At 43.1% G+C, this 25337-nt stretch overlaps 1 protein-coding gene across 1 annotated transcript in view; it reads left to right on the top strand.

Moving 5' to 3' along the window:
• Positions 1-25337, top strand: part of ITGA2 (integrin subunit alpha 2) — a 102711-nt gene that overhangs the window by 5063 nt on the left and 72311 nt on the right. Inside the window, exon 2 of the mRNA XM_074995581.1 lies at positions 12205-12328. Coding sequence (XP_074851682.1) covers positions 12205-12328 — 124 coding nt within the window. The remainder of the gene's footprint in view (positions 1-12204; positions 12329-25337) is intronic.

The raw sequence follows: 25337 nt of genomic DNA, 5'->3' as shown, positions 1-25337 counted from the left end.
CTTTTAGGGGATGTTATAGTGAAGGAGACTGTTGTGTTTGGGACTCTTGCCTCATTTGTCCCAAGAATTGGAAGGTGTGTATCTGTTGTGGTTGCTTGGAGATGGTAGGCCTAAGCCCATTGTAGCTAAAAGGCTCTTCCTGTTATCTGAGGGTGAGATGCCAATGACTCTGAGCTGCACGTGTACACTGGGACAACAAATGAGAACAACAGGAATGGAAATGAAAGCCATATAGGGTGAAAACCGGGTAACTGGAACGGGCTCCACTGCTCTGCAAAGACCTCTAAGAAGTCAGAGGACACCACAAGGGGTAACTCTGTCCAGAACTCAGATAGAACAAGGGAACAGAAATAGACGGTTGCTTTTGACCTTTATTTGTGCCTCAGTTTTCCATCTGTAGGATGGCAATAATAAACGCTCCTCATCTCCTAAGGATGTTGTGAAAATAAATTACTAGTAATTCATATGTATGAATCACAAATCCAGTACCACTGCGATGAGCGCCATATCTGAACCCATAAAGAAATTAATAATTCTCTTTTTAGAGTGAGGTTTGGTTAATGTGAAGTAAATAAGGAACAGGGCTACATGTTGAATAATGGAGAGAAAGCAACATGTTTTATGAACGCTGTCCATTGTGTGCATGAAATGAGTTGGGGTCCCTGTGGAAAAAGTAGTATGTGATCATGTATTTAAAGGCCATATCATAATGCATGTGCACAAAGCAGCTGAACTAGGGTTGCACAGACAACCTTAATTGAGGAATATGAGACTTTGCAAACCTAGTGTTCCTTTGTTTTTTAGTGGAGCTCTGGGTGTGCAGTATTAACTAGAATTGGCTAAAGGTAGAACTGTTTTTGCAAATTCCTCCCATTCTAAACTATGAGGATTGGGTTATTAAAGTAAGAGTATGAATCTTTGTGAAACCAAAGTTGCCACTGATTTTACCTGTCTTTGATTCCTATGTGTTAGTAAAAGCATTTATTAAAAGTTATTTCTTAAGAGATTTTGTTCTTTACAGTATTATACATTTCAGTATCTCTTCTTTCACAATGACTTACATAAGACCTATATTTTACAAATTAAATTAATAACAGTTAAATTAATAATAAAAAGTAAAATAGTTTTAGAAAGTATGCAATGAATTAATTGTAAGCAAAATATGAATGTTTATTTCTACATAATTTGGAAATATATAAATATGGGATTCATTGACTTACACTTTAGATTTAATGCTATGTTGCACTAGAAATATCTGGTCATGAGACATTTTCCAATATGAATTTATTTTTTAAGATTCAGTAGAAGTCTTGGTATTTCATATGATCAGAACACTAAATAATCAAATACTCCTCACAGTTTAACTTATTTCTTGACCGCTAGTCAATATCCATTACATTTTTCATTGGCAGTCATTTTAAATAAAAGAACATATTTTACACTTAAACTTCAGATAAATAGGTGTTTGAGAGAGCAGCGAAGTAAATGTCCAAACAGTTAAATGGGCCTAAAATACTGGACTTTCGAGATAGTGAAATACATGGGGGTTTATATATTTTTAACAGAGTAAACTAAGTGATTAGCACTGGGTAGAAGTTTTGGATGTTCACAAGCCAGTGCTGTCATTTTCATTTAAGTTTCCTTTGTTAGGCTTTGGGCAGGCTCATTCCCATTTCCATGGTTACTGTGTCAAAATGCAGACAGGACACAAGCTGGATTCTGATCAGAATGCTTCATGCAGTTGCATACCAGCACACGCTGTCTGGTTGTTTTAGGACATTTTCACCAGCAGTTTTAAAGTTTCTTCACACTTACCATGTTTCCTACTTGATTTAGGATTTCCGGCCTCATAAAGTGAGAGAAACAAAGAGCAAGATAAACTTGGTTTTGTGTGACTAAACTAGCTGTGGGTTCCCATTCAGATGAGCCAAGGACACTAGATAAGCTTCTCAAGCTTAAGTTTTGGTTTCTACAAAAAAAAAAAAACATAACAGAATGATCTTTGTTTACAAGCCTCGAAGGTAAGGAGTGGCACTTGAGTATATTAATAATTGTTTGAACAAGCCTCTTTGTGTAGAACACCCACCCGTAACGCTGGAGAAGAGGAATGAAGTGAAATTAATGTGAACAAATAACACCATGCAACACTGGACAAATGGCAGTCTGTCTGTACTTAAAGTATACACACACACATCCATTATATATACACATCATTTGAAAGTTATACGATGGAACATTCTATGCAATCTTATATTTTTGGGGTGACAAATTCCACTACACCCAGTAAAGCCAGCAGGAGCTGTGTATGCTTTGCCTTTCTGCAAAATCAGGCCGGAAGTTTTGTTGATAAGTTTTAAAATTATTTAAGCATTTAACAGAGTGAGCAATTGCAATCCTTGGCAGAGGAATTAACCTGCTCCACAACAAAGGACGGGATTTGTTTTGGTTTTCTCCTGAAGAGCTATACTTTTTCAATAAGGATTCAAATTCTGGGTCAGAAGTACTCCAAGCTAAAAGGGGAACTATTTAGGCAAAGAAATAGAATAAAGAGATGAGCTCTTTGAGGGCTGTTGTGGAGTATTTAGGGTAGATCAATGGCATCTGCAGGGCTATGTAGATTAATTTTTATGCATTCTTTAGACCCATTCAAATCAATGGACAACCACCTCTTGCCATTTCTCTGCCTCATGCTGTCCACTTGTTCACCTTTCCATGTTCAGCAACTTTTACATCGTTAGAAAGAAATGTCACATATTAAATAACAAGGTGTGTTGGGGCAGCTGTAGGGGAGGTGGGCTGGTAACCAACTTTGGGCCACACATGGCCCATCTGGGTTCTGTGTGTGGCCTGCAAGACACATTGTTGACTGTTTCCCATGAGAAGGGTTGCCAGATTCAGCTGGTTTCCATCCATGTTTTTTTCCCCCGGACAGCATCACAAAAGTGGCACACACGTAAAGGAAGGGCACGTGAAGTGAGATGCATGCCGATTGCACAGTGCGCTGACTGTGAGAGCTGTGTGCTCCCACTACGTCCAGTCAAAGCACTGCTACATTTCAGCTGGCATACCCAACAATTTCTAGGTACACAAGCGCAGTTAGACAAACTGCCCGATCCTGAGTGACTGGCTTGGTTACAACAATCTTGCAGCCCATGGAGATGAAGGAGAGCTATTCATGGAGCCCACTCACTAGCCTGGGTTACTCACTAGTGCAATAGACAATAATGAATGGTCCTTGAGAATGACCAATTGCCCATAGAGGCTGCATTTCCTGATGTCATGGAAAGAGCTGCACAGCCACTCCTGGAGGCTGAGATTCAGAGGATGTTTGCAGGCACTCGCTCATTTTCCATGAAGGATTTCAAGTTTGGGGACAGGGAAATGACAGGGTTCCACTAAACCTTCCTGCCAAACACTATATATGTAACACCAGCAAGGGGTATAATATAGACATTTAGCTTGGGATGTTCACTATACTGATGACACAAAACTTGAAATGGAGACAGGACAATTTTCACCAGTGGAGTGTCTGGTCCTATGACTTTTTTCTTTAACTCAATATAGACTGTCCTGTGAATCGGTGTTTTAATTTGGGTGACAGAGAGTAGACAAAATGCAACCCAAATAAGACTGAGGAAGAACTCATGGATGCATACAGGCAATCATAAACAAGGAACTTGCGAGAGACTTCTGTGTGCCTCTGATTCAGGAAGTATGTTGGGACAAGTGCCACACTTTAATTGTAGAATCTATTAAGGCTTTTCTTCAGTAAGAGACATACCCAACTTTAAGATCCTGAGTGGTTCCGTTGACTTCAGTGAGGCTACTTGCATGATTAAAATTAGGCAGATGCTTGAGTACAGGGCCGAATCTTTAGTAAATTGTTATATCCTGAAATTGTACATCACTGTCAAATATGCTTTGGCTATTATAAACAAAGAAAGATGGGGAAAAATAGTTCCCTTCCTGAACTTCTCTTTGAGCAGGCTTAAGTGTAACATGGTATTGTTCATAGTGTAGTTTGTGCTAAAACATAACAAAATAACATGTATAAGGTTTACAGTAGACCCCTGAGATATGCACACTCGAGATGTGCATATCATGGGTTAACCTCACTCAGAAAAGCGGGGAAATTAACCAGCTCAGCTGCCACCCCTGACAGGACCGGGGAAACTGACACGGGGCAGCTGCCCAGTCAGTTTCCTGGCTCTGCAAGCGGTGGGGAGCTGGGAGCCAGGCTGCTGCCCAGTCCCTAGCTCCTCTTCACTCTGTGGAGCCAGGAAACTGGCCAAGTCTGGTGCCCTCATCATTTTCTTGGCTCCCCTGAGTTGTGAGAGAAATTTGACTTATGCGGGGGTTGTGGGAACGCAACCCACGCGTAAGTCGGAGGTCTACTGTACAGAGAATTTGGGTAATGTTTCATTGTTTGTACTGAGATACTTGCAGTTCCAATTTCAAGACAAACATAATGGTAAGTATTTAACAAAGGAAGTTGCTCAATATCCTCAACATTTCAGTAAGCAGGTGTGGAGTGATTTTTTTTTTTAAGCTCTTATCTGTAAATGGTTTGCAGGAATTGTGGGCAGTGTTTCAAGTTAGTCAACAAAGGAGTGGCATAGTAAGGCACTCTGGAGCGTCTTTATGTTACACGAGCAGAGGTAGCCAGTGCTGCTCAGCTCTTTAACTGAAGTCATTTTCTGAAAATAAATGAAAAATATAAATGCTGCTGGCATTTTTCAAAAATGAAGAAAAATGAAGGCTGGGATGAGGGACAGGGGTGAGTGACCTGGGGCAGAGAGAGGGTGGGGTCTCAAGGGGGGGTTCGAGATGGGTTGGCACTGCAGAAGTCATGACAGGTGGGAGGTGCAGAAGTTAGGGCAGGGCTCTACGGGCAGCGAGCTGGGAGGTGGGGGTGAATACTGCCCCCCCATGGCATGAGGGTGATTCTGCTCCGGTGGCAGTTCCTCTCAGGGCTGTGCTCCCCATCCAGTGACTCCCCCTGAGAGGGAGGAATCTGAAGCTGTGTGCTTGTCAGGTGGGGGCTGGGGCTCTGCAGGGTGGCCTCCTGCAGCCCCTCCCCCTGAGACTGCAGCACACTGAGGGCAGCCCTCAGCCTGCTGCTGCCCCCCCAAGCATGCAGCTTCTCCAGGGGGGTCTTTGCTTGGGGTAGTGGCTGCCCCATCCTCCAGTCTGTTGGGAGTGGGGCAGTGCTCTGCAGGCTGACGTGGCCTCCAGCTGCCTCCACCCCACCCTGCACTGGTCTCTGGGGGGCGATGCATCCATATGCAAGGGAGAAGAGGGAGGGGAAAGGGATGACCTAGCCCACGTCTCTGCAGACCTCATCTCTCCTTCTCCCCCACCCAAACATACTCAGACGCCACTTCTAGGCCATGACTACGCTGACACTATTTTGAGCACAATATTCTAGTTCCAGAACCCCTCGTCGTATGAGGGGTAGCAGAAACTTGGAAATAGCCACTTATTTTGAACTTCAATGCTGTGTGGATGCCACCAACTTCAAAATAAGTTAATTCAAAATAAAGTGTGCAATTTGCATTGCACAAATTACATACATTATTTTGAGTTACGGCTACAGTGTAGCCTTAGCCTCAGGTGCTGCAGGACTCTTCATTGTTTTCACAGATCCAGCCTAATGGATTTGTTAGGGCATATGTTTTTTGTGGGTAAAACCCACTTCATCAGAGGCACTGGACTGGAAATACAAAGGTAGGTATATATGTAAGAAATTGCTGCAAAAGAAAGAAGTGATTCTCCATTATAAGTTAGGGTGAGCAGTCAGGGTGCTGCTTTTGGTATGATTAAAGGGGTAATAAATACCATCACCTCAATAAAATTCATGCTGCTTTTCCTTTATTAAGAGAGATCACCAGCTAAAGGAAGATTAGTTGACAGTAATTATTGAGAATAACGTCTACTCACCTTCCTCTAACTGGTGATATCTCCTAATATAGGAGGAGGAGCAGCTGGAGTGAATGCTTCATGAGAAATCATTTTTTATCACATGGAAACAGATGAAGTTGGTTATTTTTATTAATGTTTTTGGAGGTGGCATAATTTGAGATTGTGGGGCTATTTGTTAATGCTGCATTTTTCTTAATCTCTGTTCACATCAGAGAAACTAGAGTAGTCGAAGGACTGGGCTGTAGGCACTCTGTAATTGTTCCAGGCTAAATGAGAAGCAAAAGTTTCCGAGACCATTTCTGTGGCATTCCGTAATTTATTCTCACTTGAGTTTACACTAGGCATGTGTCAGGATAGTGTAATGAAATGGATTTGCACACTTGCACTTTTTGTTATCGAAACCAAGCAGGAAACTTTCAGTCTTTCAGGAACTACTAAAAAAGTAGTGCGTCCAGGTGTCTGGTCAAAAACAGAACCCAACAGCATCTGCTCAGTTTTCTGCGGGTGGAGGAGGGAGGGAGGTGCTGGGACATCACTGGCACCAGCACCTAATTGGGCAGGGCTGCCACCTACCTGTGGTGCTCAACCCTGCCTCTACAAGTGAGCTCTTCCCATCAGGGCAGGGAAGAGAGAGAAACAGAGTGACGGGACAGGGGGAATGATGTGGGGAGAGGTGTTTTGGCCCTCCTGTTGGAGTGTCCAGTTGGCAGCCTTAAACTCAGCCCTTGTACGTCCAGTAAAATGTTGAGGTTTCTTAATATCATATCCGCTCCTGGGATCGAAGTAGGAAGCATATTTCATAGAAAATGTCAAGAGAAAAGCAAATCACCTCTAGTATCTTGGGAAGCTGTAATTAATTGAAATACATCTTCTAACTCCACAGTAGGAAGATAGAAGAGTCAATGAGAAAGATCCAGTAGGACTTTCCCAAACCTTCCCAGCATTTCACTCACAATTTGTGCAGACTTTAGTATATTGTATACTTGTATGAAGTGGTCTCTGTCAAAACATTGGATACTGTGATAAATTGCAGTTACCCAGTTGCAGTTCCTCTGACTTGCTGAACTATGCTAGAGTTTGGCCCTCTTCCAGCAGGAAGTCATAAAAGTTACTCAGCTAAGCCAAAAATAATCTGTAGAACTGCTGCTAGATGTGTTCCAATTATTTTAGTTTTTGTTTTCACCTGTAGTAACTACATTGAAGTGCATAACGTTTGTTAATTATAAAATGGCTTCAGACATTTTTCCCTATGCAGGGCTGCAACAAGGGGAGGGTGGGGTGCAAAAGGTGCAGCTGCACCAGGGGCCAGTACTGCAGTGGCTGGGAGCTCTCAGCCTTTTAAATCACCCCTGGAGCCCTGGACAGTGAAAGATCTGCAGCCCTGGTGATATTGAAGGGCTGGCCAGGGCAGGCTTCTTCTGGGTGGGCAGGGGAGAGGGGGAAGGCGGAACCAGCTCACCCAGCATCTAGTGAAGACTTTCAGCAACCCTGAGCCTGTGTTAATTATTAAATGGTTTCAGACATTTTGGCCCACACAGGGCTGCAACAGAGGGTGCAGGGAATGGGGTAGGTATGGCAGTGACTGGGAGTGGAAGCCCTGGGCCTTTTAAATCACCACTGGAGTGCCAAACAGTGTATGCCCTGCAGCCCGGGTGGTGCTGAAGGGCTGGCCCAGGGAGGCCTCTTTGGGAGAAACAGTGATGTGGAAGGCACTTATTTTTCTTAAAGTAACTCATTTATTGACACTATGTATACAAGTCTGTGAACAGAAGTAGACCCAGATGGTGCAAGCATAATACCCTCTTCCAGAAATATCAAGCAGCCAACTTGAAAAACTCTAGTGAAGGTGATTGACGGCAGAGTACACAGTACTGCTCTTTGCCACAGCTTAAGCTTCAATATAAAATGACTGACAGTATTTTTTCAAACTTGCTTGCATGTTCAGGTCTGGTATACAGCTTACATTTAGATCAACCAGGAGCTATACACTCACAGCTATGAAAAAGTTCACTCTCTGTGCAATATAGCTATGGCAACCTCCCCTCCTGGCCTGCAACAGAAGATGCAGTTAGGTCAATGGAGGTGTATTAACTAGCTACTCGCTCTTGAGGAAGTAGATTACTGATAGTGAAAGAAAACTGTGGTGTGTAGTGTCTACACTGTCGCTATAATGTTTGCACTGCAGTGCATAGTTGCTATGCCACTGTAGCCCTTGTAGTGTGGACACACCCTTGAAAGAATTTAAAACTTCCTATGACAGCACAATCTGGTGACCCTCTCGTATAGCTCCTGATGACTCCTTCCTATGACACTATATTAAGTCATACTGTATTTCTTCCTGAGTTGTTTCTTTTTGTCTTTCTCTCTCCCACTTATCTTTCTCATCCTTTCCCTATGTTTGATCACATTTCAAACTGAGATTTGCCCCCTTTGTTCTGATCATAAGATGTAATGGGGCTGCAACATGAATACAGATTCCTAGCAGAGAATTCCCCTGGTATATGGGAAATTCCCTGCTGGTAGTAGGGGTCTCAGCCTGTGCCAGCTAGACCATTCTCCCTCTTGTTCAGCGATGTTGGGAATGGAAAGTGGCTGTGGTGGAGCCCTGCTGTGCCACACCCCGTCTGCAACAGGCTTTATTAAGAAGCCTACATCCGGGGTGGGGTGACCATCCGTCCCAGTTTTGGCAGGACAGTCCCGTCCCATACTTGGAATGTCAGGATGGCATCCTGATTTAGTTGGTCAAAGGGGCTAATTGCCCCATATTTTTAGGCAGCTGCCGCCGGCTTCCCCTAGCTGGGGGAGCCAGGACCTGGACCCGGCTGTGGCTGCCCCCCCACCAGCTTCCATAGGCTGGGGGAGCCAGGAGCTGGAGCATGTGGCAGTGCAGCTTCGCCCCAGCTATCAGCCCCACTCCTCTAGTGGTGTGGCTGCTCCCCAGCTACCACCCTGGCTCCCCCTGTGGTGCGGTTGCCCCTCAGCTACCCCTTGGCTGGGGGAACCAGGAGCTGGACCACGTAGCAGTGCGGCTGCCCACCAGCTTCCCCTGGCTCCCCTGCAACTTCCCCCAGCTGGGGGAGCTGGGAGCTGGACCCGTGCCATGGCTGCGCCATGCCCAGCTTCCCTCGGCTGGGGGAGCCAGGAGCCGGAGCGGCAGCATGGTGGCTCCCCAGCTGGTGGAAGCCAGGAGCTTCTCTGGCAGGGTGCCAGCCCCCACAGGGCAGCCACCTCCTGACTCCCAGATTGGGTGACCATCCATCCCCTTTTGGCCGGGACAGCATCATTCCCTGTGTCCCATATTTGGGCGGGGGAGACATGGTCACCCTAATCATGGGTGCAGTTTTGGAGCTGTATGGAAGCAGCTCTTAAGCATCATCAAGACTGTGGTTGCCTCTCAGATTCAGGGTGTTGTAACCACCTCTGTAACATACCATTCTCCCAGCTGCACTAAGAGGAGTTTTGATGCCATTAAACAATACAGTGGACAGTTGCGTGCATATTTAAAGCAAAATGCGGTCATGATTTTGGGGGAAGATCCAGTTCTTTGCTGAGATGTCGACAGTTGTGTGGATTTTTAGCAGTATTAATACTGAATGGAAATACAAATGGTAGCATGGTGTAAATTATATGGGCTACCTCTGTTGATGTGATTATATGACCTGATGGGTACATGATAAAGAAAAAATTACACTGTATTCATTGGAAGAAGGATGACAGAGTCACAGAAAGTTTTCCTACTGGGAGAATAGATTCAATTATATATTCTGCATTTGTACTACATGTAAAACTTCAAAGCAGGTTCCAAGTCATGTGTTTTCTTTGAGTCTGTACCATGTCTTTATAATTATGCTTGCTTTTGCAGTATTAGACTTTTTTCTGTGTGTCCAACATGTAATTAATTACATCAGTGAATTTAATATTTTAGCCAGTGCAGAGCTTTGGTGTAATAGAAATGTGGACTCATTTTAATATGCTGTGGCTTGTGTCAACACTTCGAACTGTAGTATTGTCTTCTCACTGTGTTAAATAAATAATTACTGGAACTTACGTGTGTTTTTAAATTTTCAACTGAAGACAAAACAGTGCCTTTGTGACATATCTGGACTGATAATCTATTAGACACACAACATTTTTGTTGCAAAATCATGTAGTAAATAACCACATACCAATAAAATCCCCTTTTGTTTTTCAATATTTGGTTGATACTGCTAAACATAAGAGTGTTCATGGTCTTGGAGATAATCAAGCTACTGAATAATAAATTTAATTAACTTTCCAGGACTTGTTCAAATATTGCCCTTTAGGCACTTTTTAACATACTGATTTTTTTTTAAAAAAAATCCTTTTGGGTCCTGTGATGGGTGGGAGGGCTGTTATTAGGCATACCAGCCATTGAGTCAACTCAATTACCTATAAAGGGTTAAAACGAGAGACAGTGGATCCCTGAAAATCTCCAGTAATTGTTGGCAGACAGCTTGGTGAGCCAATGGGAAGCGAGAGTGAAATTTGAATTGGTAGCAATTATCAACCTGACATGAAATGATTCTGCAACCAGATGAGGAATTTTTTGAGTAATATTCATACCTAGAAGTGTCTGAATCTTGGGACAAGAGATATGTGCTGCCCATACTTCTGTCTTAGGCAGGGCCAGAAGGGGAGGTGGCAACTGCTGGGTCTCTGCAGCTTCAAACCCAGCTAAGGCAGTGGGTTAAAATCCCTTTTCCCTCTCGCAGATGAAGCAGGGACTTGAAGTGGCAGTGTCCCACATCCTATGTGAGTGATCTAACCACTGGGTCAAAAATCATGTGAGAACATCTCCTTAACTCTTAGCAAGGTAATGATCTACTTTCAAGAGATCATCAGTGGATAACGGCTGTTTGGTATGACTAATATATGATTTCCTGTCTTAAGTTCAACTCCAATATGCAAGCTAGGTGTATTCTTCTGTGAGTTACATTTTGCTTTCTCTTCATATATTTTGGGTTCAGATACAGTTTGAGGAAAATTTATTGAAATTTTGCTTATTTTGTACCCACCAGTTTCACTTTTATGATGATGTATAATAGAATGGATTGTATTCCGGTTGCCTGTGTCCTTGACTGTTAAACCTTTTAAAATCTCTTCCAAAACTGGTCTTGGGACTGCCAAAAAATTCAGGCACAATCAGTGCTTTCATACCCATTAAGGCTGAAGGAATGCATTGAGCTGTGACCATATTTACTAAGCAGAGTCTTCACTGGCTGTTGGTGGATGGGGTAGTGCCCTCCCACCTGACTTTTCATTGGTCTGTGTTCTCCATTACATCTTCCACTGTCCCCACCCCAGCCTCAACTTTCCAGGGTACTACTCAATCCCATTCAGGTTGAACCTCTCTAGTCCAGCACCCTGGGGACTTGACTGGTGCTGAACGAGAGAATTTGTTGTACCACGAAAGGCTAATATTGTATTGTCTATTGCCCAGTTCTTAAGACTTCAAAATGTGTCACAGACTTAAAAAAAAATCCTTAAATACCCCTGTTCTATGGAACCCTTAAACCACTATCCTTAATCTAACTAATCTTAAAAGTTCCTTAAATTTTCATGTAAAATGACTGTTAATACGTAAATGTTAGGTGATGTCTGTGCAGACAGAAATAAATATAAATATCCTTTATGGAATGAAGAATCGCCATTCTTTTCAGCTGTGCTGTTTTTTGATGAGCACGTAGGTATATTTTTATGAGTAGTGCACATAGTCAGAAGTGATCATTATGTTAACTTTTAAATGATTCCATATTAACCAGCTATACCAGTACAGTAAACCCTCAAGATATGTGCGTGTTTTCACCTTGGTGCAAGTGCAATGCTACTGGTCATTGGGGTTAGGTTATTAAACTCTTGTAACGCTGACAGACCTAGGTTGTTGGCAGGAGAGTTTGAACCTGCAGCCCTAAGGACTAAAGCCCTCTGCTCTACCACATAAGCTAAAGGCCAACTGCCGCAGAGACAAAGCTGTAGAACAGACGTCACTCCCCGTAGTACGTGGTTTCAGTGTCTCTGCAGTTGCACTCTGTGTACCCTTACTGTCATGCCCATATAGTACACTGACATGCATTTATATAATCATAGAGGGCTCTTGGTGTGTAGGCGTGGGAGATACACTGATTTTTATTGAGTGTGTCAGAGACCATATTTTTGACTTCTATATGAATGGGAGTTGGCATAGCCAGATGGACTACTTCAGTGGAGTCAAAATTCTTTGTTTAATTTATGTTTAAAAAATGTTAACCTTCCTCTTAACAGGCATTCTTCATAATTGCTGTGAAGCATACAACGTTGGGCTCCCAAAAGCAAAATTGTTTTCTGGTCCTTCAGATGAGCAGTTTGGATATGTAGTCCAACAGTTTACAAATCATCAAGGCAAATGGTAAGAGTTTAGAGTTCTTTGTCTTGTGAAAAGATTAAAAACAAGTATGATGTAACTTTTTTCCTAAGCGCAAACCGTTACAAAGCTCATTTGAAAGTATTTCTGTTGTTTCATTTTCCTTTTAAAAATAAAATCTTGCTGGTAAAATACTAGTTGACTTTATTTGACTAAAACTAAAAGGGGACAAAAGACACAAACATTTAATGTTAAGTATTTTCAAAGGAATGCAATTTGATGTCATTGACAAATAGCATAACTTTTATATTTATGCCCTCTGGGGCATCTGGCATTGGCCACTTTCGGAAGATAGGATACTGGGCTAGATGGACCTTTGTTCTCACCCGGTCTGGCCATTTTTATGTTTTTAGGAGTAGCAGATGTAATATAATTGTTTTTGAAATGACGCGTCAACTGGTATTGAACAAATGTTTCTTCCTTGAGGGCTGGTCCCTACTTTCATTCAGAGCTGCCAAAAAGAGGTGCTGGATGGGAGGGTGGCAAAGGAGGCAACTGCCCCAGGGCCTGGTGCTTTAACAGGCCCTGGAGCTCTCAGCTGCTACCACCACTACCATGGCAGCAACAGCACCCAGATACCCAGGCCTTTTAAATTGCTGCTGGAGCTCTGCATGACATGATCTGGGCAGTGCTGAGAGCTGGTTGGGGGTAGCCAACCCCACAACCTTGCCATTGCCATCCAAAGCCTCACCCCTTTTGAGGGAACCTGGAGCTGAAGCCCCTTCCTTACCTTTTCCATGGCTCAGTGAAATCTGTTGCCAGCTCTCCCACATTGCACACATGGGTACACATGTGCACAAGGCTCCTGAGCCTGGAGAATCTTTCAAGGAGCATCTTTTGGTCAGAACCTACATTTTGAATTTCCTCATGCTCATTACTGAGGCCATAACGGGAGGGGTAGACCAACCTTCTTGTCAGGTCCTTTCTAATGCTACTTTCTACTGATAAGAGGGAAGATTCTTTCATGGATTGAGAATTGGTTAAAAACAGGAAACAAAGAGTAGGAACAAATGGTAAATTTTCAGAATGGAGGGGGTAACTTGTGGCGTTGGCCAAGGGCCAGTCCTAGGACCAATCCTATTCAACTTATTTTCATCAATGATCGGGAGAAATGGGTAAACTGCGAGGTAGCAAAGTTTATGAATGATACTAAGCTGCTAGTTTAGTTAAGACCAAAGCAGACTGTGAAGAACTTCAAAGAGATCTCACAAACCTGAGTGATTGGGCAACAAAATGGCAAATGAAATTTAATGTGTATACATATAAAGTAATGCGTATTGGAAAAAAATAACCCCAACCATACATACAATATGAAGGGGGCTAATTTAGTTACAACAAATTAGGAAAGAGATCTTGAAGTCATCGTGGATAGTTCTCTGAAAACATCCATGCAGTGTGCAGCAGCAGTCAAAAAAGCAAACAGGATGTTAGGAATCCTTAAAAAAGGGATAGAGAATAAGATGGAGAATATCTTATTGCCCTTATATAAAGCCATGGTACGCCCACATCCTGAATACTTTGGTAGACGTGATCGAGATAATGTCAGACAACATGATGACTGTGTTCTGTACATGATAACTGTTTTTTGTACAGACATGGAAGGGCTAAAATCCTTTCACAGTGTGTGGAGGTGCTCAGCTTATGGAACCAGTGTATCGGTTCTGCAGCATACCTCCCAGAACTCACTGGCAGATGACCTCAACAAGCATTTCATCATCAATCACAAGCGGCAGTTACAAAATTCAATACTATGAGGAATCCTGCAGCACCTTTAAGACTAATAGATTTATTTGGAAATAAGCATCATCAAATGCATCTGATGAAGTGGGTTTCTGCCCATGAAAGGTTATACCCAAATAATTTTTAGTCTTTTAGGTGCCTCAGGACTCCTTGTTCTTGCAGATGCATACTAACATGGCTACCCATCTGATACTTGTCATAATTTCGTAGTGAACATACTTACTCAGTGGGCCATCTTGGAAACTGCTAACCTCCCAAGTGAACAAGAAGCTCTGTGTTTATTTTCCAAAGCAACGCAGGATCAGACCTCTGATGACAGTGCCCTCCTAAGCTACGTCTACACGTGTCCCAAACTTCGAAATGGCCACGCAAATGGCCATTTCGAAGTTTACTAATGAAGCGCTGAAATGCATATTCAGCGCTTCATTAGCATGCGGGCGGCAGCGGCGCTTCGAAATTGCTGCCGCTTGCCGCCGCGCGGCTCGTCCCGACAGGGCTCCTTTTCGAAAGGACCCCGCCTACTTCGAAGTCCTCTTATTCCCATCAGCTCATGGGAATAAGGGGACTTCGAAGTAGGCGGGGTCCTTTCGAAAAGGAGCCCTGTCTGGACGAGACGCACGGCGGCAAGCGGCTGCAATTTCGAAGCGCTGCTGCCACCCGCATGCTAATGAAGCGCTGAATATGCATTTCAGCACTTCATTAGTAAACTTCGAAATGGCCATTTGCGTGGTCATTTCGAAGTTTGGGGCACGTGTAGACACGGCCCTACTGTCCTGGACAGGCTATAGCCACTACCCCACATTCTAAGAAAATTCATGACAAAGCATGAGTTATTCTCATTGCAATAAGTTGTCCCAGGCAGTTCTGTTTTTTGTTCCTCTTATGAATGTCAATCTGTAAATGCATCAGTATTCAGTCCTTTCTGGACCTGCTAACTCAAAAGAACGGCAGGATCAAAAATCCCAGCCCTGATTCTCTTTTTCTCATGGCTTGGTATTAGATAGGCATTTGGTTTAGAGCATTCATCTTCAGAGACTGTTCAAATTATTTCACAAACCATATGCCTTCCCCCTGCTTTGAGTTGTGACAGGGTTCCTGGTACAGAAAGAACTAAAGAGGTGGTCAGTTTGCTTCTCACATTATAATCAGCCACAGAATTGTGCTGCTTTCATTTAAAAATTGTTTGAAGTCTTTAAGTTGTGAGAAAAACTTTAAAAACATGAACATGAACTGAGTGTAATTTAATATATTGAATAGTAATGTGTATATATAAACTTCTTAATCACAAACATTAAGGCATTTGTAGTAAAAGAGGTATCTACTATATACAGGCTACGTCTACACGTGCACGCTACATGGAAATAGCTTATTTCGAAGTAGCGACGTCGAAATAATCTATTTCGATGAATAACGTCTACACGTCCTCCAGGGCTGGCAACGTCGACGTTCAACTTCGACGTTGGGCAGCACCACATCGAAATAGGCGCTGCGAGGGAACGTCTACATGCCAAAGTAGCACACATCGAAATAAGGGTGCCAGGAACAGCTGCAGACAGGGTCACAGGGCAGACTCAACAGCAAGCCGCTCCCTTAAAGGGCCCCTCCCAGACACAGTTGCACTAAACAACACAAGATCCACAGAGCCGACAACTGGTTGCAGACCCTGTGCATGCAGCATGGATCCCCAGCTGCAGCAGCAGCAGCAGCCAGAAGCCCTGGGCTAAGGGCTGCTGCACACAGTGACCATAGAGCCCTGCAGGGGCTGGAGAGAGAGCGTCTCTCAACCTCTCAGCTGATGGCCGCCATGGCGGACCCCGCTATTTCGATGTTGCGGGACGTGGATCGTCTACACGTGCCCTACTTCGACATTCAACTTCGAAGTAGGGCGCTATTCCCATCCCCTCATGGGGTTAGCGACTTCGACGTCTCGCCGCCTAACGTCGATGTTAACATCGAAATAGCGCCCAACACGTGATTTTTGGTTCTAAAGTAAAAACATAATATTAAATCACATTTTTTATTATTCAACTTTGAGAAGCAAATACAACAGTAGCGTACGAATGAAATATAATGGTGTGAAAATTTCAAATTAAAACATGTACTGTACAAACATACAAAAGCACACACTACACATCACTCACATAAACATCAACCCAGCCCAACATGCCCACCACCCCGCCTCACATGAAGGTAGTCTCCTCCCTGGGAGGGAGACGGCAAGGTCTGGTTTGTTGTGGGCTGCAAAAAGAACCCCGATTGACCCCCATGCAGCGTGGCCATATGTTTGACCTGCTTGCTTTAAGGGCTTTCTTCAACAGGGCAGTGAAGGAGGGAAGATTATGATAGGGATGGACAGAAAGGAGAGGAAGATTATGGAAGCAAATTTTTTTGTGCTTTAGTAATTAAACTTAAAATATGTATGTTAGGCAAGGGTGGGCTTTTGAAGGATTTATTTGAAATGTCTGAACATCCCAGCATACAAGGCTGAAGATGAATATTCAGATTGTGCATCTTAAAAGAAATCTGTGCAAGGATTTTTTTTTAGTGGTGTGATTTTTATAAGGTTCATGAACAAATGAATGAAATATTTTTAAAGCAAATTTTAAACTAAGGTCTTGTAGACTAACAGGTTTGGAGTAAATGTTATGGTAATACCCAACCATTTGTTTTTGTCACTAAATGGCAGCATATACATGGACATTTGCAAATGCTGGTTAAATGGCTTCATTGCCACTTCATTGCAACAGTTTCAGTATTGTGTTAATATGTCTGGGAGGCTGGAAGGCTTTTTCACTGTTAAACTACTAGAGATTCCCTCTGGAGGAAAATTCAGTATGCTGCAACGGCCAACTGTGAGAACCTGCAGGAAGGCTAAGAATAGAGATAGGAAGAGGCAAGAGGTTGGGCACTAAGGCTAGATCAACACTAGGTTAGAAAGTCGATTTCCAATATGTAACTCTAGCTACGCCATTAGCATAGCAAGAATTGAGATATCACAATAGACTTTGTTGCCTAGTGTAGTCCAGAATCTGTAGGCTCACACCGATATCCCTTACTCCACGTAATAGCATGGAGTACGGGAGTCAATTGCCAAGCCCAGAGAGGTCGATTTTGCTGTGTCTTAACATAGGCAGCAAAATCAAACTCCAGAGGATCAATTGCACTGTGGTCAATCTTCTCTTATGTATAGATAGGATACAGCTAGGCTATATGGGGGTGATAGCTCAGTGGTTTGAGCATCGGTCTGCTAAAACCAGGGTTGTGAGCTCAATCTTTGAGGGAGCCATTTAGAGGTCTAGGGCACATAGATTAAAAAAAAATCTGTCAGGAATGGTGATAGAGCAGGGGACTGGACTCAATGACCTCTGAAGGTCCCTTCCAGTTCCATGAGATTGATTAGCCCTAAGACTCTTAAACCTGCCATCCATGCTAACAATGTAGTTTGTGGGACCAAGAATTAACTGTCTCATGCTGTTGATTCTTTTCTGTCTCGAAACAAAGAAATCAGCTATGCATGAAAATCAATTGTTAAAATACCTTTTTCTCTGAATCACAGGTATATCCATATGCTTCTTTAAGGCAGTCCAGGAATATTACTAACACTGAAGCAAACATCTTACTCTGGCGATTGCTCTTTTTATTTATTATTGAGTTCCAAGTAACTAAAAAAACATGTGGCATATGTTGGCTGTATTACTTTAACATTTATTTTAGCACTTAAAACCAACAAAATGGTTTCAAAAAAGTAAATTGTCAGTTCTGCTTTTAATAGAAGTCCTACAACAGATGGTGGTTTTCCAGCATATTACTTGATTTGAAAAGCAGCCAAAAGATAGACAGACACATGAATAATCATTTTTGTAATACACACCCAAAGTCAGCGACTGCAAAGGAGACACCTTTGTGGCTGCTTTTATTGCTATGTGAAGCCACATAACCTTTTTATTATTATATTATAACTCACTCTAGGGTAGTCAAATAGGGAAGACTGAGTAAATATTTGTCACAGCTTTGAAATGTATCATTAATACCATGTATTTAGAAAGTTACTATGAAGACATTAACAAGAAGAAGTCCAGTGGCACCTTAAAAACGAACAATTTCATTGTAGCATAAGCTTTGGTGAGTTGCAACTTACTTCACTGGATGTATGAAATGAAAAGAAACAGATAGTGGGGGTACAGAGATGTGAGTGTTATATCAGAGTTGATTCAGTCAGGGTAGATATGGATAAGAAGGTGAAAAGACCTAAAGTGGAAAATTACATGTTGTATTGAAACAAAGCAGTCTTGTGGTACTTTAAAGACTAACAAAATAACTTATTAGATGATGAGCTTTAGTGGGACAGACCCACTTTTTCAGATCTGGAAAATTCTGAAAAAAAATTCTGAAAAATCTGAAGAAGTGGGTCTGTCCCATGAAAATTAATTACCTATAGCTCAGTGGTTTGAGCATTGGTTTACTAAACTCATGGTTATGAGCTCAATCTCTTGAGGGGGCCATTTAGGGATCTGAAGCAAATAGGGTTAAAAAAACAAAACAAAAAAGGAATGGTGCTTGGTCCTGCCAAGAGGGTGGGGGACTGGACTGGATGACCTCCAGAGGTCCCTTCCAGTTCTGTGAGATGTGTATCTAATAAGTTATTTTGTTAGACTTTAAAGTGCTACAGAACTGATTGTTTTGTTTTGTGAAGATACAAACTAATGTGAAGATACAAACTTTTGTGAAGATACAAACTAATACAGCTACAACTATTACAACTACCTCTCTGTGACTAGTCACCATGTTGTATGTATGTAACAGTCTAGAGAGGTTAAAATGTTCTCCCTCTGGTTTTTCTAAGTTACCGTGTCAGAGCCTTGATGAAGATACATGAATTTGCCTTTAGGTTGTCTGTACCTGTGCTGTGAGTGCCATTAGGGCTGGCCATGAAAAATGTTGTTTCAACATTTGTGCGATTTTTCCTAATATGAAGCAAAAATGAGACTTTTCAAAATGTTTCATGGAAAACAAAAAAGTGAAGCCAAGCCCTGAATGGCCCATATCTCTATAATTAAGCCCCCCAACCCCCACCCCAGGATGTAGCAGACCCATGTCCAAGTCCATAACCACTGGGTTATGGTTATTGTATAGTTATTGAACTATTTACACAAAATGGAACAGCTGAACAGGAGAGCTTGAGACTGACTGCAGCCCTGTAGCAGTCTGGTGTGGCCAGGGAACTCACTGGGTTGTGCAAGTACAAGGTTCAAATCCCTGCACTGAATCAGGCAGAATAGGGACCTGTGAATCTGGGTGTGCCATGTGTTAAGTTCTAACCATTGGCTATTCTGGAGTGTGTCTGCCTTTATCCCCAGAAATTCCTGTTCAGGCTGTATGTAAATTTCCCAATACAAGTTTCAGACCTGAATGGAAAAAGAGATGTTGTAAAGTTCCCAAGAGACTTTAGCCTCAGACAGACAGATTCGTGCCTGTTGGCATCCCTTTTCTTCAGACAGGCTTTCCAGGTTGGTTCCTGCCTTGGTACGAGAAGCATCATGGGCCTCAGACTGAAGTATTGTCTTGGCTTGTTCATTAGTCAGGGGGAGCAAAGAAAAGGAAACAGGAAATTTTATACTGACAGCTACTAAGATCTTCAGCCCTTAATTGTGAACACAGATGGGGCCTTTTGTGGCATAGCAGAGCATATTACAGAGTTGCTGGTGTATCCCAAAGATAATTAATGTTGTACTTTTGATCTACCCTTACCAGAGTCTGTGTCATTTATCATTGTCTCTGCACATTTCATTACTTGTGAAATTCAGACTCATTACTCTGTGGATATAAAATACAAGTCAGTTTCAAAGGCTGACTAATATAATTGACGGTAGTGTCTCAGTTTAGTCATTATTTAATTGCATAATTCTTTATAAAACTACATCCTATTCAGAGCAAGTTGATGAGTCTTATTAGATCTTGTATAAAGTGTGTGTGGTATTATTTATTTAAAAACAAGTGTTTCCAAAGTTTTAGTAAGCATCATGCATTCCTGGTAGTAAACGTCATGTATTCAACTTTATTTTATGCTTTACAAATAGAACATGCTTTCTTTATTTTAAAGAGATACAAAGCATTAAGCTTCCAATCTAACCTCCTCTTGCTAATTTTCCTATTTCCAAAGTTTGTTTGTTTGTCTTTCTTTCTTTCTTTCTTTCTTTCTAATATATAACATAATATAACGCAAATGGTACAGTTACAGCATAACAAGCATTCATTGGACATGTGGTGCTTAACTGAAAAAGTTACCCCTTAGAACTTACAGAGTAAGAGAAAAATATTTAATCATAACATACAAATGTAAGCAGCAGTGATGGGTGAAAAAAACTGTTAATGGTGAATGCCTTCAGCTTTGTCAGCTCATCTGTCTTAAGAGGGAAACCTAATGTTTCTAATACCAAATATCATGGTAATGGAGCTGGCTGGTCCTTTTCCCCCCTTTCTGTTCTTACAAATTGCCCCCACTTCAGGTCTTGGATCCCTTTCTGTTGCCTGTTTCTGGAGGAATGGTGAGATTCTACCCTCTCTTAGGACGGGATCTGAATGCAACGTATCAACGGCTTTTCCCTAGTCAGTTCCAGCTATGTTTCAGGCATATGTACGTCCTCCATTTTGGGACCTTTGATTAGTGATATAGTGACCAACAGCCGTCTTCAAGCATTTTCATTTAGCATTTGGAATAAAACATTAGAGAAGCATGTGTGATATTAGACCCCCATATTTTTATGGAAATATGTTTTTGAAGCGTCATGCAAAAGGGATCAAGTAGCCTCTCACTCAAGAGCCTGTGATCCCCGGAATGTGTATATTCTGTTTGTTCACATGTATCATTCTTGTATGTGAAGTTAAAAATATGAAGTGTAACCATGTTTATTAAAGTCTTCTAGTGTAAGCCATAAGAGATGCTTAAGGAACTTAATGGCTCGGTGCTGAAGACAATGACCTGTATATGCTTTTGTTTTATGTAAGCCCAAAATGTGATTGGTCCAACAAAGACGTGACCATTCCACCTGCCATTGGAATCCATCTTGACTTTGGTGTTTTCTTGTTGGGTTAGGGAGGATGAAACAAAGGATTCCCCCATCAAGGGCCACTAGAAGGGGGCTTTCTGTGACACAAAAGGAAAGGAGGGACCTTGCAGCTAACCATCTGCTGCTTGAGGGGGCTTCTTAGGTGAGTGTCTTGCAGAGCCCTCCCACTCCCAGCCAACACCCCGGCCCAAGTAGGAGGCTAGGGTGAGGGGCAGCTTGGGTGCTGGGGGAAGACCCAGTGAGGGGGGCTGTAGCATAAGACATGAGCAGCCAGGCCAGGGATGCAACAGGAAGGGAAAATAGTTATGGGGACAGCCTCCATAGAAGGGCTTTTGGGGTAGGGTGCAGAGCAGCAAATGGCTCAGTCCCCTCCTCCTACAGCCCCAGGGATGTACATGTTGGCAGCTATGCCACCAGCATGGCCTCCCAGGGCTTTTAAGTCACCCAAGGTGGCAGGAGGACCTGGGACAATGTTCCGGGAGAGTATGGGAGGCAACAGGGGGCCCAGGGAAGCATGCGGAGTCAGCAGCACCTGGAGACCTCCACTTCCTAGGAGCCATTGCCAGAGGAATGGTGCCCCCAGATACGTGTGGCACCCCACACCTCTGCTTCCTCCAGAGCCTGCACCCACTTTCCCTCCAACTCTCAAACTCCCTCCCAGAGCCTGCATCCAGGACCCCATCTCCTGTTCCTGGTCAGAGCCAGCACCCAAAATTCTCCCCCAGAGCCTGCGCCCCAGACCAATGGTGCCGCTAATCTTTTCCCTCCATATGCAGAACAAGTGTTTATATGTGCCCCATGGCATTTGTGAATGTGCACCACCAGTAGACACAGAAAAACTGAGCTGTGGGTGCTCTGCTAATCAGCTGGGTGGCATTTAAATCTCTCTTGAGTGGCTGCAGAAGTGCTCAGCTTAGAGAGAATACTGTCCCCAGACTGCCATTGCATGCACATTTCCTCCCAGAGCCTGCAGCCCTGTCTGCATCCAGACTCCATCCCAGAGCCTGCCCTCCTTCTCTTCCCCCAAACACCCTCTCAGAGCTTTAGACAGTTGGCGGGGGGGAGCGGGCTTGGGGCATTTTAGCTACCACCAAAATTTTTGCAAACCTGCCACCCCATTTGTCTGTGCAGTTCAAGATGTTTGGGTTTGCTATGTTTCATCGGAGGTGGGGTGAAAATGATGTTCCTGGTTTGAGTCTGCAGTTTGCTTGTGTCTTGGTGGGGCTTGTACAGTCAGAGGAGCTTGTGGGGGAACTCAGGGGCAAATTGGGTAGCATCCCCTGTAGGCTCTCCTGACTCTGGATGACATTACCCTAAAACAGGTGATAAGGAGGCAGAACGTGGCCTTATTCAAAAAAGGGAAAACCAGTGAGAGATGCTGGTCCCCAAAGAAGTATAGCAAGAGCAGGACCGTTGCTCTAAGCTGTACCAGGAGGTGAGACCATGCAGCTGTTCCACAGAATGCTTGATTTTGGTCCAGCCAATTTCTCAGTCTTAAACGTCTGTTTTCTGCACCCTGCAGACATGGTAGAAGTGCAGAGAAAAAATGACAGGGTACTGCATTGATTGTACCATTTCTCCTCTCTGTACGTCCATGAAAAGCTTTTAAGAGCTTTGCTGTTCCTGAGGCAGAGTTCTTATCATGTAAGAATGAGCGTAATGGGGGATTATACCTCAGCAGGGAGCCTTCGTGTCTTTACAGGCATGCAAAGTCCAGGTCTGTCTCACATAAGCTAAGAATACGAGCCAGACTTTTTCTCCCTGTAGCCACTGTCCCAATAAACGTTTCTATTTTTCACAATTGAACGTTTTCATTACTCAAATCAAATGCAGGAAAATGGCTACAGGATACAGGCTGTGATTGCCTTGGGCTGTTGGCCGCCATTTTGAGCCAGTGATAGAGTTTGAGGGACAGGGGCAGGAGGGTGTTATTCACTGGACAAGAGAGATACAAAGAAGAGAGGAAAATAGGTAGATAGGTATGTGCCTTCAGTGGTGTGGCTTTTGTAAAGGACAATAGTCAGGGCTTTAGCACAGGTAAAGCCAATTGCCTGGCTGTAACAGCTGCTATTTTGATAATGTGTGTGGGGAGGCTGGACAGTCATGGGAGAAAAGGTTGTAGAGCTGGAGATGGGGAAAGGTTCCTAGCTAGTGGTTAATTTATGTCTGGGCTGAGCCCTGGGCCTGTAGGCTTGGTAGCTCATAACCCTGGCACCTGTGGGCTTATTGTGCCAATTACAAAAGTGTAAAAAAAAAGAAAAAAAAGTTGGTTGAGCCTCAGCACCTTTTTCATTACAAACTTAGCACTGCTCCTAGCTCACCTCCAGTTACAATGATGGCATCTGTGGGGCCTCTGGAAGAGAAGCTAGCTCAGTGGTAATATATTTAAAAGGTAAACAGTTAAGTGATGAGGTTCCCTTAGGATCGCTCTCCTAAGTCACAGCCTTGGTTCCTATGTGGGAATTAGACTTGCTTCCTACCTGGCTAAAGATCTCTTCACTGGCCTCCTTCTGATAACTCTTGCTCCTCTGCCTGGCTAGTGGGCCAGCAGAGTTCACAGTTTTCTTGGGTTAAGTAGTGGTGTAATTGATCAAAACACTCCCCAAAATGGACAGGTTCCATTTCCACTGTCAGAGCTTTACATGATATGTTTGGCTTTAATGAACATTTATAAGGATATAGAAATGGCCATAATGGGTCAGATCAGTGGTCCACCTTGCCCAGTATTCTGCCTTCTTCCAGTGGCTAATGCCAGATGCTTCAGAGGGAATGAGTAGAACAGGGCAATTATCCAGTCATCCATCCACCCCCCTTTCATTCAGTCCCAGCATCTGGCCATCAGAGGCTTAACCATCTTTGCTAATAATCATTAATAGACCTACCCTCAATGATCTCATCTAAATCTTTCTTGAACCCAGTTCCACATTTGGCCTTCACAACATTTCCTGACAACGAGTTCCACAGGTGGGTTGTGCATTGTGTGAAGTAGTATTTTCTTTTTTGTTTTAAACCTCTTTCCTGTTAATTTCATCAAGTGATCCCTGATTCCTGTGTTATGTGAAGGGGTAAATAACATTTTTTCATTCATATTTTCCACCCCACTTGTGACTTTTATAGGCTTCTATCCTAACACCCTCTTAAATTTCAAGCTGACCAGTCTGTCTTTTCAACCTCTTGTAATATAAAAGCTGTCCCATACCCCCAATAATTTTGGTTGCCCTTCACTGTTTTTTTCCCAGTTCTAATTTATCTTTTTGAGATGTGTGACCAGAACTGCAAATAGTATTCAAGCTGTGGGTGTACCATATATTTATAGAGCAACATTATAACATTGACTATGAGCTATCCCTTTCCTACCTTTGGATTCACTTTTTTTACCGCTAACACACATTGCACAGCAAATGCAGACATAACCAAGTTAGCATAGTTTTGGCTAGATCAAAACTGGCTTGAATGAAGTGAAGCCACAGTACATCAGGAAGCTGCACAAGTTAGTCTTGCCTGCCCGGGACCCCGGGTATCTATACTTGAGTAGCCCCTCTGGCATCATTGATTTTACTGTTCTCATGGTTGATATTATAGAACATGGTGAACCTGTCATGGGAACCCAAGGGTTAACGGTGACCAATTGACATGTTCTTAAATACCGCTTGTCCCTTTCTACAACAGGTGCTGAGTCATGTTTAACATCAGGTTAATTTAAAATAGCATGTTAATTTAATAAGGTTTCTAATGTGATTTACTTTCCCAGTATAGACATGGCCAAAGTTTTTCAGAGGAAATGAAAATTAGTGCAGTGGGTTATGAGAGCTTCTGGCCTTACTTGTACGTCTACACTGCAGTTAGATACCAAGGGATAGCCCATGCCCACTGATTCAGGTTCACAGAGTTTGAGCTACCAGGCTGTGGCACAGACACGCAGGCTGGAGCCCAAGTTGAAGGCCCTAGAACGTTGTCTTCAGCTAATCCTGAACATCTACAAACACAATTCAATAACTGCTTTGTCTGAGCCTGAGTCAGCTGGAATCAGTCTGCTGTGGTTATCTAACTGGAATATAAACAATTCCTAAGATTACATCTACAGAGTCTGCAGCAAGGAGCCTCTAAGACCAGGTGGTCATGGGATGGGACTTACACTGCAGCCCTAAGAATATCTGTGTAGATGTAGCTCAGGCTTTGAAACTTGG

The sequence above is a fragment of the Carettochelys insculpta genome, chromosome 5 (genome assembly GCF_033958435.1).
Source record: "Carettochelys insculpta isolate YL-2023 chromosome 5, ASM3395843v1, whole genome shotgun sequence".
Taxonomy (NCBI): domain Eukaryota; kingdom Metazoa; phylum Chordata; order Testudines; family Carettochelyidae; genus Carettochelys; species Carettochelys insculpta.
This window is presented reverse-complemented; position numbering and strand designations above follow the sequence as displayed.